The sequence below is a fragment of the Argiope bruennichi genome, chromosome X1 (assembly GCF_947563725.1).
Source record: "Argiope bruennichi chromosome X1, qqArgBrue1.1, whole genome shotgun sequence".
NCBI lineage: Eukaryota > Metazoa > Arthropoda > Arachnida > Araneae > Araneidae > Argiope > Argiope bruennichi.
In genome coordinates, this window is record NC_079162.1 from 14,357,507 (window position 1) to 14,372,965 (window position 15,459).

The 15,459-nt window shown below is 31.2% G+C and overlaps 1 protein-coding gene across 5 annotated transcripts in view; it reads right to left on the bottom strand.

Annotated features, from left to right (window-relative positions):
- The window catches only part of LOC129958537 (teneurin-m-like), a 416,933-nt gene that overhangs the window by 162,638 nt on the left and 238,836 nt on the right, over positions 1 to 15,459 (bottom strand). For 4 of the 5 annotated variants that reach the window (XM_056071080.1, XM_056071079.1, XM_056071077.1 and 1 more), the window contains 2 exons: positions 5,916 to 6,023; positions 3,222 to 3,517 (listed from right to left, as the gene is read on the bottom strand). In XM_056071080.1, coding sequence (XP_055927055.1) covers positions 3,222 to 3,517; positions 5,916 to 6,023 — 404 coding nt within the window. The remainder of the gene's footprint in view (positions 1 to 3,221; positions 3,518 to 5,915; positions 6,024 to 15,459) is intronic. The other variant, XM_056071076.1, reaches the window with a different exon arrangement.

Here is a 15,459-nt window from a genome sequence, read left to right on the forward strand (position 1 = left end):
TCTCGTAAACCGCACCTCCCCTGTTGAGTCCTAAAATTTCACCTCTCCAGTTAAGGGTTAATTGACAGGAGCGTAAAACCTTACGTGTGCTTACATGTATGTAAAAGAAACATGTTATTGATCAACCTTTTAACACGACAGGATCTGTATAAAAATTTTATTGTTTTAACTTTTTATTTTTATTTTTGACAGAAGCCAAAGTGCCTTCATACAATTATTTACATTATTTAATAAAACTTTGTAATTGGAAGCATATATATAAGTGCAATATTTAGTGAAACAAACGTTTGTTATTTTTTGTAACGCCCTGTATACTGAGATTTCATTGCGAAATGCATATAATTTCTAGTTTTTATACTTTAATGGTCGAGTCTATTCACTAAATTCTATTAGAGAGAGATTTCACAAACATTCTTTAATCGATGCAAAAAATATACAATAATAATTAAGTATGAGTATTAGATGATTGTGAATTTCACTATTAGGCAGTCAAGTGCATTTTTGTGTATAAAGTCGGCATTTTCGATTGCCACTGTCTCACTTCATTGATTGGGAGAGACAAATAAATAAAATGTTCAATTTCAGATGAAAAGTTATTTTTTTCTTCTTTTTCTTTTCTTTTCTTTTTACAGAAAATTTTAACGACATCATATATGAAGGAGCAGAAATAAGCATTGAATTATTGCATGAGTTTAAAATTAATTATTTCTTCGTTTATTTTATATATTTTTGTTTTGGCGCTTCTTTCTATATTACGATTGTCTAGTAAGGTCGAAGAATATTTTCTCCAAAGAGCCTGGTATTCGGTTCTTTATTATCTGCTTCAAATTGACTTTTTTTCGTGTCTCTCCAAAAAAAAAAAATCCTTAATGTATCAAATAATTTTTTCTAAATAGTATTTCACTAATTTATTGAATTATTATTATTATTTTCAACAGTTGATAAAACCAAAAGAAGTAAAAATGTCTGTACTTTTTAAGTTATTGTTGTTATAATTTGCTTTGCGTTATTTCTTAAACTTTATATTAATATGAAATTTATTAGTCATTGTTATATTAAAATTTAATTTAATACAACAATTACAATGATTAATCTCAAATTTAATCATTTTTTTATATTAATAAAAATGGTTATTGATTAAAATTATTTTTTACTATTGTATTTATTCTATTCTTATCATTTTAATTCTGGAAGTGATTTCAAAGGCATTTGCTTATAAATGTATTCATACATGCAGGCGATAACATATACATACATAAAAAGCACAAATACTTCAATAAAAGATCCATTTTAATAAAAAAAACAATCAAATCCTTGTAAGTGTAATAGTTTTACGGAATCCATTTTGTTTTTCTTTTGAGCAGAAAAAAAATCGCTTTTTGTTCTAGACAGTAGTTATTGTTCTTTCATTTTGTATTCATTTCTTCTTAAAAGCTGAATTATTCCTCGTGTTTCTCGGAGAATGCATTTTGTTTAGATAGAAGTAAAATTTGGAATAAATGCACTCATTCATAAAAATAGTCATTAATTTGAAAAAAAAAGCACCAAATAAAATTTCAAACCCTCATTCCAGATTTAATTTCTAAAATAAGACAGAGGAAGAAACATTTTGAGCAGATTGAAAACTTTATCTCCAATTAATTTTTTAGTGTATGAGCATGTCACAGGCAGACTATGATTGTTTTATTTTTGAAAGCCTGATATGTGCTTTTTGCAGACATTCAAAACTAATTTGCTCTTTTCAATTTGTTAAAGATTTCATTCAAACATTTGAAGCTTATTGTCTTGCTTATTGCTTATTCATGCTTATTGTCTTGCAACTGAGAGAAGAATTTACGTGTCAATATGAAATATGAAAAGTATTTTATAAATTGCATTTGTTAGTGTATTTAAAGGTAATTTTTTTCAAAAATATAGTGATAAATATTTAATATACATTCTTAATTTTCAATAAATGTCTAAAAAATTTTCTTCCTTATAATATTTATTATGACTTGATTTACTTGCATTATTCTTTAATGTTTTTACACATTTATATTTTGACTTCTATATATATTCAACTTTTCGGCACACTAATAAAATAATCACATTTTCAAAACTTTTTTATTTTTATTAATATCTAATTTTTTAGTCGTTTTTCTTGATTTATTATTATAACTGTTAAGGACTCTTGTAGACAATTTTTCTCAAATTCACGACAAGAAGTCGCGTCTTATACAACAAATTAAATTTAAATAATTCCATTAACTGATAATAAAATCCTGTGAATATTAAAATTTATATTGTTACCAGAAATATTCATACCTGAATAATTTTTGTCAAATTAATTTTTTTTGTATAAAAACTCATTGAATTGCGATGATTCTGTAGAAAATTTTGGCAAAACAGCAATAGTTGGCATACATTAGTCACATACAAAAAATATGGGTTTTACCTTTCAAATATCTTTGTCTTTAAACATCCAGTCTCAGTGCATTTACTTTTGATTTTAATAGCAGTTTTCAGATTTTTATAATCAAGTTTGATTATTATTATAGGCATTTAGTTTGTTATTCCTGTCATGAATGTCAAGAAATTGAGCTGATTGTCTTGATTAAAATTTTCAATTTTCTGTTATGTGTTTGTGATAAAGTTTATTTTTGCTTTGGAAGCAGGATGTTCCAGAAAATGAAAATAATTTTGAAATTTTTAGCAGGAATATCTGTGCAAAATAAAATAATTGTCCCATTTATTAGCTGTATTCTATCTTTCAGAATGGGGCACATCAAATATGGGGATGAGAAGTTGACGGATAAGATTCTTGCTTCCCTGCATGGTTCAATAAAAATAGTTTCCCAACATTCGTTCTTGGTTGGGGCATGGGTTGACTTTGGCCTTTTTGTAACAGTCATTTCGAACCCAGATGCCTTAATAGGACGACGAGTATCATTTATTGCTATCACTTGTACTGTTTCGAGCCTCACTTTTCATCATGCTTATAATTTAATAACAATTGCGAAATCATCAGAAATACGAAATTTTCATCTTAAATTCTTTTTTTTTATGATAGTAATTAAGTGATTAAGTTATACCGAGTTGAAATGTAATCCTGAAGATTTGTTACCTTACTTAGATTTTTATGAGCAACTCCATTAGAATAAAATGGGTTTTTTATTCATTGACTAATCAGAAAATGAATTCAACTTTGAAGATGTTTTTATTCATCATTATAAGTGACTTACCATTGCCGTCGTTCTTCTGTAAAGTCTGTGGTGGTCTGCAATTACTTCCATGATATCGTAAGCCGTGATGGAAGGAGGTTCATTCCTTCTTGCAAGTAAAGCCATTCGGGCGCTGTGAGGAACTGAGAAGTTGAATTTGACAAACGACGCATCTGAATGAATGAAAAGCAAGTTCCAGGATTCATGGGAAGCCAGATGACGACTAAGGATTATCCCGAGCTCGATCTTCTTGTAGAAGGACACTTCAGTAGGGCTCAAAAAGCAGACACGTTGACTCGGCGAGACTGGAACAGAAACTGAAAAATAGCGACCAATTTCTTGAAGAAAACTTTTATTAAAATGAAAAACAACAACAGTCTAAACAACTACAGGGTGGATCAGAAAAACCTGGACACACAATTTTTAATATAACTTTATTAAAAATAAATAAATTAATAAAATATAACAAATAATAATAAGAGTAGACTTTTACTAATACACAAATTTAATTGGTTTCAAAGTGACCGCCTTTTGCAGCGATGCAAAAGCGCAAAAGCTTACAGAAATTTTCAGCAATGGGCCGCAAGTTTTCTAATTTTAATCTGTTCTATTCCTGACGAAGTGATTGCTTTAGAGTCCAAACTTTTGTGTGGTTTAGTGCAAGCCCTAGACGCTAAAATGGACCATACACTGTAATCCATGAAATTTAGATCTTGCGAGAAGGGGGGGGGGGGTATCACGTCCGGAAAATACGCCTTGTACTACTCTTGTGTCTTTTTGGCCTTGTGAACGGGTGCGGAGTCTTGTTGAAACGTCTAATTTATATTCCGAAGTGCATTTTGGCCCACAGAAGTACAACGGCTTCTAGAATGTTCCGCTGGTACACTTTTTGATTTATTTTAACGCCTTCATCCCCAAAAATCAGAAGAGTTTTGTCGCTTGCTCAAATACCACCCCAGACCATAACTGACTTTGGATATTGGCGACATTCAACAATTACCGAGCTGCTTGGAATGTCAACAGACCAGATCCTATCGTTCTAGAAGTTACGAACTTGTTGGACGATAAAGAGTTTCTGATTCGTGAAAAGAAATCTCTCTCAGAGTTGACTTGCTGCCCATCTGAAAAGTTTTCGGTACCTTTGGAGCTGAACGAGTTTGTTTTCTTCAGTGAAAAGCTGAACTTTTAAAAACTTGTAAGGCTCAGTCAACGCTCTGTTTTTGCCAATTGTGGAAGCCCTCGGATTTCGATGAACTCGCCATTTGATGGTCTGAAGGTCATTAAAAGTGTTCACCATGTATTTTCTTCCATTTCCTGAACTTATACCATTATTACTAAGCTTTTTGAAACGACAGATTGCATCAGACACTGAATGCCGAGGCCCATTATTCAAGGGAGCGATTTTACATTGTCATTTTCCTTGCTGAAACAACCCAAAAGTAGCAGATCTTTTTCTAGACATTATAAAACAGCGAAGATACAATGCGTAAATTAAGAAATATGTTATTAAATTTTTTATAATTGAAGTGGTAGACAAAAACATAAATACACTTTAAAAGGAAATTTGTTAACTTCAATTCTATGATTCAATAACTTTGCCCAAGGGTTTTTTTTTTGCTCCACCTTGTATATACAGGATGAGTCAAAATTAATGCTCTGAATTCAAAAGTTTTCAGCGGGTAGTTTCTGTATTTAGTTGAAATATATATATTTAAAAAGCTATGATATTCCACTCATCACAGATGTTCAATATAAAATCCTTTTAGGAAATAACATGCATTCAGTCCTTTTGTGCAGTACTTGCCAAACTACAAATTTCATATCTCTGTCAGTGCTAGCCAAGCAACTGTATAAATCAGAGATAAATGAGAGGCACTACTTCAGTAAGGTAATTTCGTAGAAAGCCTAATTGATAAAATTAGAGGTAAAAGTGTCTGACGAATTTCTTTTTGTGAGGATTTGTGCTCCAGTGATGAATTGATATGATCCAAGTTTTTGAAGTAGGAATTCAATTGCAGCAAAAGAAAATAAAAGGAAATTTCAAGCATTTATTTTAACCCTCCCTTTATTTTGAAATAGAATTATAAAAAAAATTAAAAATAGTTGGTTCTGAGTGATTCCGCTCAATGTCAGTCAAGTAATTAAGTCTCACAAAATTTAAAACCTATCACTTTAATCATATCTATTTCCTTTCACTGTGAAAGTCACCATGATTGGATCAGTGTTCTGATAAATTTAAATAAAACTTCTGATCAACATTTCAATATATGATCAAATAATAATATCTATTTACGATTTACTGTTTCTATATTTTGGGGATGGCTAAATATTTCTAAAAAAATTTGATTGCTTAAAATGAGACGAAATACGAATCATTAAAATTTCACGCCAATTCAGAAGTTCGTCAAGAACTGCAACTTAAGCGAGTTTTATGAAAATCATTTTTGAGTCTGCATTAAATAAAACATAAAAGCTCTCATGAATAAAGCAATTATTACCATTTCATTCAACCATTTTGCATTTCCAACATCACCTTACTTGTTAAATGACAGTTGAAATTTCTACGGTTAAAACAGTTAAAAATTTCAAATTTATTATTAGCCAATATGTAACAGAAACGGAGTCAGTTATAAAAATGAGTTTCTTATATACTAGAAGCGTTTTATTTAATTTCGTTTTGCATATTAATATCTGTCATAAGCGAAAAGTACTTACTTCTACTCGGGGTTGAAGCTGTGGTTCTAGTATAACTATCTGCTGTGCCTCTCTCTTCGACAACAATACAAGGTTTATTGGATTCGGAAGAGCTCATGGAACTTGTTGCTGCAACAAAATATTAGACTTTTGTTTTATGTATGTAAAGCTGAAATTGACTTTCTATTTACTTCCGAATGTATTAGAATTCTTATTGTCTTTTTAAGATTATTAATTATAATGATGCTTATAATGAATGATGCTTATAATAATGAATGAAGAACTAAATAAAAAGTAGAAAACAAAATAAAACTATATTTAAGTACACTAAAAAAAGCTGATTATTTGAAAATGGGATTTTCTAGATTATTGTAAGTAATGTAAGTAATATAGTCTCAACTTTAAAACTAAGCTTCTGATTTCTAAGTTGGAATAGAATCCGCGTGCTATTGAATTGTACCTTGGATTACAGGATTTTTGATTATTAATACTGCATTTAAGTTAAAATAGGAATTTAATTAAAAAACAATTAAACGGACCTAAGTTTCTTAGATGTTATTGACTGTATCCATTATATGGATTATTAATGTTGTAGATAATTAGGTTACACGTCACGAGTTCCAGTATAAAAAAAATAATAATCGTCCATTTTTAGGAATTTTTTACAAGTAGAGACTCAAGTAATCCGAAGACAGATCTTTTGAAATTTCATCAGTCAAAGAGTAACTCTGATGGATATTATATACAAATGACGTTATTCTATATTGACTTTTCTTTCATCTTTCCAAGTTAAAAAAATTTCTTTGTAATAATATAAAGTATATTTACTTTACATAAACATTCTAATTGACTTTGTTAACCCCTTCCCATATAATGACGAGTCTGACAAGTGTATCGAATTATTAAAATTTTAATTTTAAATATGCAGTTAAGTACAGTTATTAAGTAATTTAAAATGCAAAAATCCCTTAAAAGTGATTCAATGCACCAAATGCTCATTGTATTATTATAGGAATTCAAATGACAGTAAAGATCTTAAATAAGACATATAATCAAATTATGAAATAAATTCATAGTCAAGGGGTTAAAATCATTTTCTAAAATTAAACTGTATATTACTTCTAATTGTTGATGGTAAAGTATGCAGAAACAACCTTTTTAGAAAAATCTATATTTGTAGTTAAAATTCATTTAATAGGACCTAAAATTGTGTCTCGGCACCTGATACCCAAAGATGATTGTCTGAAGTCTTGATTTCTAGCATTCGTTGTTTACGTTCATTGTCATACGTTTCTTCTCTTACGTTTTTGAAAATTCTGATTCATCCCCGAAATTAGTTTCTCGATGTATTCTATCGAAATACTAGTTCATTTGCCTTTTATGCTCATAGGTTTGAAATCATTTTTTAAGTAAATTATTCACATCCGCGTAACTGAGAAGTACCAAAAAACACTAGAAAACCGCAAGATTAATCTCAGTTTCTCCAAGTCAGAATTACAAAAATGTAATTCTAGACTTTGAAAAGTCACTAGATTTATTGGTAATCCTGTTTTGCTCGACGTTCCCAACGACATTAAATGAAATTTATCATTGAAAGAGTGCCTTTACTTGTCATCATTTCCACGAGTTGGGCAGAATATCGATGAGTAAAAAATCAATTTTCTGGAATGCCTAGGTCTTTATATGGTAACCTTAAGTAGATGTTGTAATCATGTGTTATTCGAGCAATAAACGTCAAATTTTATCAAATTATCATGAGCTGTTGTTTAAAAGCAGCCATTTGGAGTTTGTACCTCCCAATGGGATGATTAGAGTTTGCATATTTAATTGGCATTTTATATTCTGAGTTTTTGATCAATTATGTAAGGAGAACTCTTCAGTAAATATCTACTTGTAAGGTATTATCGAAAAATGAGTTAACAACCGCGAAGGCAGGAATCATACAATAAAGCAATCTCTACTGAACTATGGAATTTGGATCAAGCAAGGATGTGTTTTCGCTTGATTTGAATTGGATGCAAGATAAGAAAAAGAAGTTACTTGCAATGAAAAGCATTTCTTTGATATCTATCGTTTATTTGAAAATAGTACTTTAAAGATACACAGTCCAGTCATATTAATGTGACCACCGCCTATTTTTAACGTCAACGTTAAATAACTAGTCACAGAAGGCTCGTGTTATCAACAAATTTGGTGGATATATAAAGTGTGTTGTAGGTATTCAGGAAACATTTCATTTCTTGCAATTATGCAGAAACGGAGTGATTTATCCGACGTCCAAAAGGGCATGATCATTCGCTTTTGGGGCAAGGGTAGAAGCATTTCCGAAACTGCTAATTTTGTAAACTGTTCGCGGGTCGCAGTGGTAAAAGTATGCCGTATATGACAAAATGACACTATCCAAAATCAGCGACGTGGCAAATGTAGTGCACCACGGGCCATAGGTGGCAGAGGTGAACGACTGCTGCGGAGATGCGTTCGGGCGAGTAGACGTGCAACCGTTGAGCAACTGACCGCCCAGATGAACCAAGGGGCTACTAACAGTGTCTCCACAACGACGGTTCAGCGAACGTTGCAAAGTATGGGCCTCCGGAGCAGACGCCTGGTTAATGTTCCTACGCTGACTACTGTTCATCGGCGACGAAGACTGGAATTTGCACGCCAGTACTGCAACTGGACTTCAACTGAGTCCAGATAGGTGGCCTTTTCCGATGAATCACGTTTTATGCTCCATTGGACAGATGGACGTTGGCACATATGGGCGTGAAATGTCCGAAAGGAGACATCCTGAAACAATAGCCGGAAGGGTCCAAACTGGAGGAGGGAGCATTATGGTCTGGAGAATATTTTCGTGGTATTCTCTGGAGGCATCCATCATTGTGAAAGGTACGGTGGATCAACACAAGTATGCATCTATCCTTGCTAACCATGTTCACCCCTACATGCGAATTGTTTTTCCTCAGAATGATAACATTTAACAGTAGGACCATGCGACATGTCATAAAGATTCCAGTATATGCACGTGGTTCGAAGAGCACCATGATGAGTTTACCATACTCCCTAGGCCATCGAATTCCCCGGACATGAATTCAATCCAGAATTTGTGGGATCACCTCGATCGGGTTGTTCGCACTATGGATCCTCACTTACGTAACCTAGCGCAGCTGCCCATCTCACTGGAATTGGCATAGTTCAACATCCCAATGAACACCTTCAGGAGCCTAACTGACTCTCTTCCTGCACGTCTCGTAGCTGTCCGCTCTGAGACAGGTGGTTATTCTTGATTTTGACAGGCGGTCACATTAATGTGACTGGACCATGCAATATTGCTTTGAACCAGGTACATTTGTACTCTAATCAAAATCTTTAACCTGATGCAGAATGGCATTTATTGATTAATTTTGAATTCAAGTTGCAATTTGAATTCACGTTTAACAAAGATTAATAAAGCTTTCTTCAAATATAAAGTTAAAAAAAAATAAAATTATTAATAATTTCAAAATATTCCTCACACTTTCTATATACAAAAGTTGAATAAGTGTTATTAATTAGTTATAATAATAGCTAGTTAATAACACTTGGTAAACATTTTCAGCGTTTTTTTCAAGAGGTGGGGAATCTTAGCGTCTTCACTCACGTTAAGATTTATTAGATGGCGCAAAGCTAGGACATATTTAATGTATTTTTTACTTATTTCATTTGGCAGTTAAGCTCAATTTTTCAGCTCCTTTTCATAGCAAGAGGCTATCGGAGAAATGACCTTTAGGTGAGTTTGGAAGCTTCCTCTGATGTGAGCATACTTTATTTGTTTTCAGACTATTGCTTTGCTGTGCCCGTTAAAAAGAAATAAGCTTTGGCAAGGTACATCATGTCATCCCAAGGTTGTACTTAGCAACTCGGTCAAACTGTGAGACCAATTTCCCTGGTGGCATGTATTTCCAGAAAAGTTGGGATTTGGTATCTGACTTGAAATTGGTGGGAAAAGACTGTGCAGTAGTGGACGGCGAGCCACCTTCAGATCGTATTCCACCATCACTACTTTCACCCATTTCGAAAAATTCATCTTGGTCTTTCTATCCTTCAACTTCTTCGTATTTCCGATTCCAGGATCAGTTTATAGTACCCGGTACCTCTATCAAAATGTGTTGAATAAAATAAAAAAAAATGCTATTTAACAAAATAATTTTGTTTGTTTTTAAAGATAAAAGAAAAAGATAGCAAAACGAAGTCTTTACAATGCCATTTTTTAAATCAAAACTAAAATTAAAAATTAAAAGATGTACAAGTATAGCTTCTATTAACATACGATCAATACCTCCAAGATGTTGTTAATGAATTTACTGTTTCTTTATTTTCAGTTATCCAACTAGTTTTTTAACTTCCAGCTGTCACCACTTGTTTTTAGGTATTCTTGTTCCCTCCATTCAATTATTACTTCGCCAAAACATTAAATACAGTCGTGTAGGATTTGACATCGATGGGTTTCTCTCCGGAGATTGTTGTCGTCTTTTTTTTTTCTTTTATCCTCTTTTTTCCCTTCCCTCTTGTGCTCATCTAACTGGTTAGATAACTTAGTGTTATAGGCACTTGGGGCACAGGATGGCATCATGTTATATCAAACCTCAGTCCACGTATGTCTAATCATTTTTGAAATAAGAAGCTATATTATTTATATCGCAAAAGTTTCACGGTTATATTATATAATATATATATACAATGCAAATAATATTTTTCCATTTGCATTTAAGACGACGGAAATAAATTTTTGTAACATAAATATCATTAAACAACCCAATAAATAACGAAATTTCCTTATGGAATATTTAAAGGAAATTTTGTTATTTATTGGTGTTTGTTTAAATATAAAACTATTATATATTCCTTATGAATATAAAAATTAAATTTAAAGCACAAATTCCATACTGCAATTCAGAAGAAGTAAAAACTAAAAAGAGATTGCCATAATTATATTCTACCCAATAGATGAAAATGTACACTACTACAAGTTATTAAAATTCATCACTTAAGCTTAGTGTAATATATTGAAGTACATTTTTGAATATCAGTTTGGCGATACTGGCCCTCATTAGAACATAACTGAGTGAAGTGTAATCCATTATTAATGCATTTGCATTTTGAACACTGCATTTTGCCGCCTCATGTTATCATTTCTTTATAACTTTTCTTTGCAATATTTTGTAATTTTTGCTTGCAGTGCAAACAAAATGCTTTACCTTTTGGCTGGTTATATGCACTCACTAGGTCTATTTTTTGATTAATAGCAAACGTCAACAACTGTTATTGCTTCATAGATAAAAAGCAACAAATCTTTAGACAGCGAGCATTGTCGAATCATTTGGAAATTTACCAGCCTTTAACTGAGCTGAGCCGAAGCGTTGTCAATGTCAGAGAAATTCATCAAATTATTAGTTCTCTTTATTTGAACTCTGCCTTGAGTATACTGATAAATGTATTCCTTCTTTGTTTTAAAGTAAAATCACTGTCGTTAAGGTATGCAATATGTTTAGTTTTATTCTTATCAATACGTAAAAATTCATTATAGTTGCAAGGGTGTTTTATGGATGACATCACATTTTTCTTCTTGTGAATTGTCGATTGTCAGACTTCAGGAATAAGGGATTATACGTAATGAATTCTACATCAATCCTCATCACATTATGAAATAAGCTATGAATTAATGGTTTAAAGAAATCGATATGGTAGTTCATAGTACTACTCAATTCAATTTAGAAATGGTTCTGGTTCCTTTATTTTTGATTCCTATCCCTTTTCCTACATAATTTTCTAAGCAATTGACAGTATTAACTTTATTACTTGGCTTTCTAACCCTTTTTTGTCAATTGATTCAAATGCTGATAAATATTGATTCAAATGTTCTAAAAATGAAGATATCTTTATCTTACAAAAAAAAAAAAAAAAAAAAAAAACACCTGCAATCTTTTTTCAGTAAATATATTTTTGGTGTTGTCTTGGGCATATTTTTTACTGAAGCATCACAAATATGAAAATCATTTCTTCTCATGAAAGATTTACTGAATGCTAACTTCTGATTAGGTGAAATTCGATCTTTTCTTGTTGTTTGAACTCATAAAAATAATCTCGAAGTGCTACATACTCCGTATTTTTCAAAACTACAAATTGTCTACTTCCAGAGGAAATTAACTAGCACCAGCCAAAAAGATTTCTTTCCTCATTGATTGCATTTAATATCTGCTTACGATGAATTTTAAAACTTGTGATTCTTTAATATGTTAGCTTCGTATGACATCTGCCGATTCAATGAAGGAAACTTCATCAAAATTTAATATAATACTAGAAATATCGGAACCCGATATCGTCCATTCAAACAGAGCAGGCTCAATGTCTAAATTTCATACAACTCTTCATTGGCTTTCAGTTATCGTGTTATTCAGCTAGTGGAACTTGTTATCAGACATGACAGGAAAAGCAGAATTCTTTCCATTGCTAGTAAATTGACTTCCTAGAATCTCTGGATATATGTCAGAGTGTTTGTTTGTTCCTGTTACTTCTTCAAGGTTTTGAACAAATACAATAGAGTAAGTAGGATGCACCATCCAAACTAGTAGTCCTAAGACGTTTTTTTTAATGTGACAACAAGCATCTTAAGAATTAAGACTGAACTCTAGTTCAAGTAACAATGATTCAAGGCAGTGGCGGATTTTGATATTATGACAATATAGGCGCTAAATTATTTTGAACCTCCTTGTTGAAAAAATATATTGATGACCAGAGAGAAATGTGAACTAAAATTATTTGCACTTTTAACTTTATGCTTATTTTCTAATATTTGTTTTTATTTTTTATTTTGAAGATAGTTCCTCTATAGTTATTTATCACATCTATAATATTTCTTTCCCTTCGTTTGCACAGAGAATATAGTTTATTATTAACAAAATGCAGAATGTCCCAAGAAAGGGGAGCAAGCTTTCATTTTCCTAAATATTACAGCTAGACATATATACCCAAATATAAAGTTTCATTAAATAAGATAGGCAATTATATGAAACCATTTTGGTTTCTGAAGGGGATAATAGTAAAACAGTTTAAAATTTGCAATTTTTTACACCTCCATCGTTTTAAATTGTCAATTAGTCATGTTTTCCTTTCACATTCATCTATGCACACACAATATTTTATGATCTTATCTTCAAAATTTGCAGAGATATGCTTATTTTAAAATTTAGAGGAACTTACTGTACATTTAAATAACAACATTTATTTCAAAAGAAAAAATTATTCAATACAGAAAAATTACTAAATGTAAATATTTGTCACCCGATTATCATGATTTCAACGAAATTTGGTAATGAAGCATACTGTTGTACCTACTAATTGATCGACAGTTGGAAAATTGAAAAAAATATTATAAACTGAAATAAAATATTAGAAACTGTCTTCAATTTGGTCAGTGAAGGAAGAATGTAATGAATCAATAAAAATGTCAGACCTCAGCTCATTGCTTTTTGCTATTTATTCATGTTGCTTAAATTTATTAACACGCCGATAAATCATTCAATTTAAATATAATAAAACCTGTCTCTATTATTAAATGACAAAACAAAAGTTGAGAATTTGCATCTGATACTGACACAGAACCAAAAAGGTGGGGATATTTTTCACACCGCCCAGCATTACAGATGGCAGTAGACGATTATATATACTTATAATTGCTTTGTTGCTTGTTTTTAATTGCTTAGTTGATTAGATTAGTTAAATTTGGGGATAATTATGTTTTGAAATCAGTAAACGAATTTCTGAAATTTATATTCTGAATTCGCATGTTTCGCATATTATTTTTTGAATTTGCTTCCATCAAAAAAAGTATTATCAAAATTCCTTAGAAAGAATTTATTATGCGCAATTATTTATGAGCAAAATTAATTCGATTATAACTGACGAATAAATAACTGCTGTATTAAGCAAGTTTTGACTTTAAATATCAAAATATAATAAAGTAAGAATGATAAAAATAAGAAAAATAAGAATTAGATCTTCAAAATAGAATAATCGATACATCTTTTGCTTTTCTTCCGTGTTCTTGTTGAATGACTATAATGTATTATAAATCATTTTATTTCTCTCTTTTTTTAATTATTTAGAAAAAAGCATGTGCAACAGAGTGGACCTGAAAAAATCACTTTTTATTTTTAATTTGTAATCGCGTAGAAAAGTTGCCTTTTGCGGAGATAAAATAAATTATAAATATGAAAAATATTGGAGTAGGTCTTGAGGTGCCGCAAGGACGTTAAAGTTTCATAAAACTGAAATTTTTACTACATTTTAGTTTTTTTACGAAATTATCAACATTTGATTTTTAATTAGTAATAGCGCGGAAACGTCGCCTTTTGGTATACATAAGCTAAATAAAAATTATAAAAAAATATTAGACTACATCTTGAGGTGCCGAAAGTACGTCAAAGTTTCACTTCACATTTCTTGCAACTTTTTAAGGATTTTTGCGTGTCTCGACTATGAAATAAAAAGTTTTAAATAGACATTATCATATGAATAGAAGTATAAAAAGGATTTTACTATTGCAGTCGTCGCCGGAGCGGTTGTTATTGAGGGGAAGCGGAGATTTGTCTTCGTCCGGTGACAAGGACATAGCTGGTTTCAAATCAGTAGCTTTGCCGGGTTCAGTTGAGTTGTCGTCTCCGCCCCGCCTATTGTGTAACTGATTTGTTAGTTTGTGCGCTTTTGTGCTTTGCTGTGAGTAAAAATGACTCAGTCTAAATGAGTGAAGACAAGGCAAATACCGGAATTTTCTATTTTTTGTGAAATTTAGTGATTTGCCTGAAGTTGAATTCACGAGTCTGTTATGAAGTGCTACTGTTATATTAGACATAACCTCAAAAATGCTTCAGAGAAGGATCCTATTGTAAGCGAAATATGTGACACTTTAGTTCCCATAATAGAACCAATATGGTCAAGAGCTTCTATTCCCGTTGCTTCTAACAAAAGAATTTCCGAAATGATAAAAGCTTATCATGCTAAGCAAATGAATTTATTAAAGACTAAAAGCAGAAAATGTTCAGGTAATATCAACCTCACAGAATTTAGAGAATTAGACGTTTATTTGATACTGCTGATTTGTATAAAAGAAAAAAATGTTCCAGTTATGGAATAAAAGTTCTAAACGATTAACGCTCTAACATGAAAATGGCTGTAGGTAATAAGCGATGACTTTTATGAGTGATAATATAATGCTGCGTACAAAAAAAAAAAAAAAAAAATCAATGTTTTTACGACTCCAATTGAAATTTTTATGTTCATTTCTTCTTGAAGTGAAATTATAAACAGTAAGTAATTTATGTATTAACGAAATAAAAGAGAAAATATCTAATTATTATTTAGTAATAACGTCATTTGTCATGAGTAGAAAAATATTGATATTAATTTTTAAAAAAATATTATTAATTTTGTATTTTTTCTCCTAGATGACATTATAGAAATATTGCCGCGATTTCAAAATTTGTTATATAGGAAAAATACTTCCAAAGCAACTTAATAAAAACAATAAACG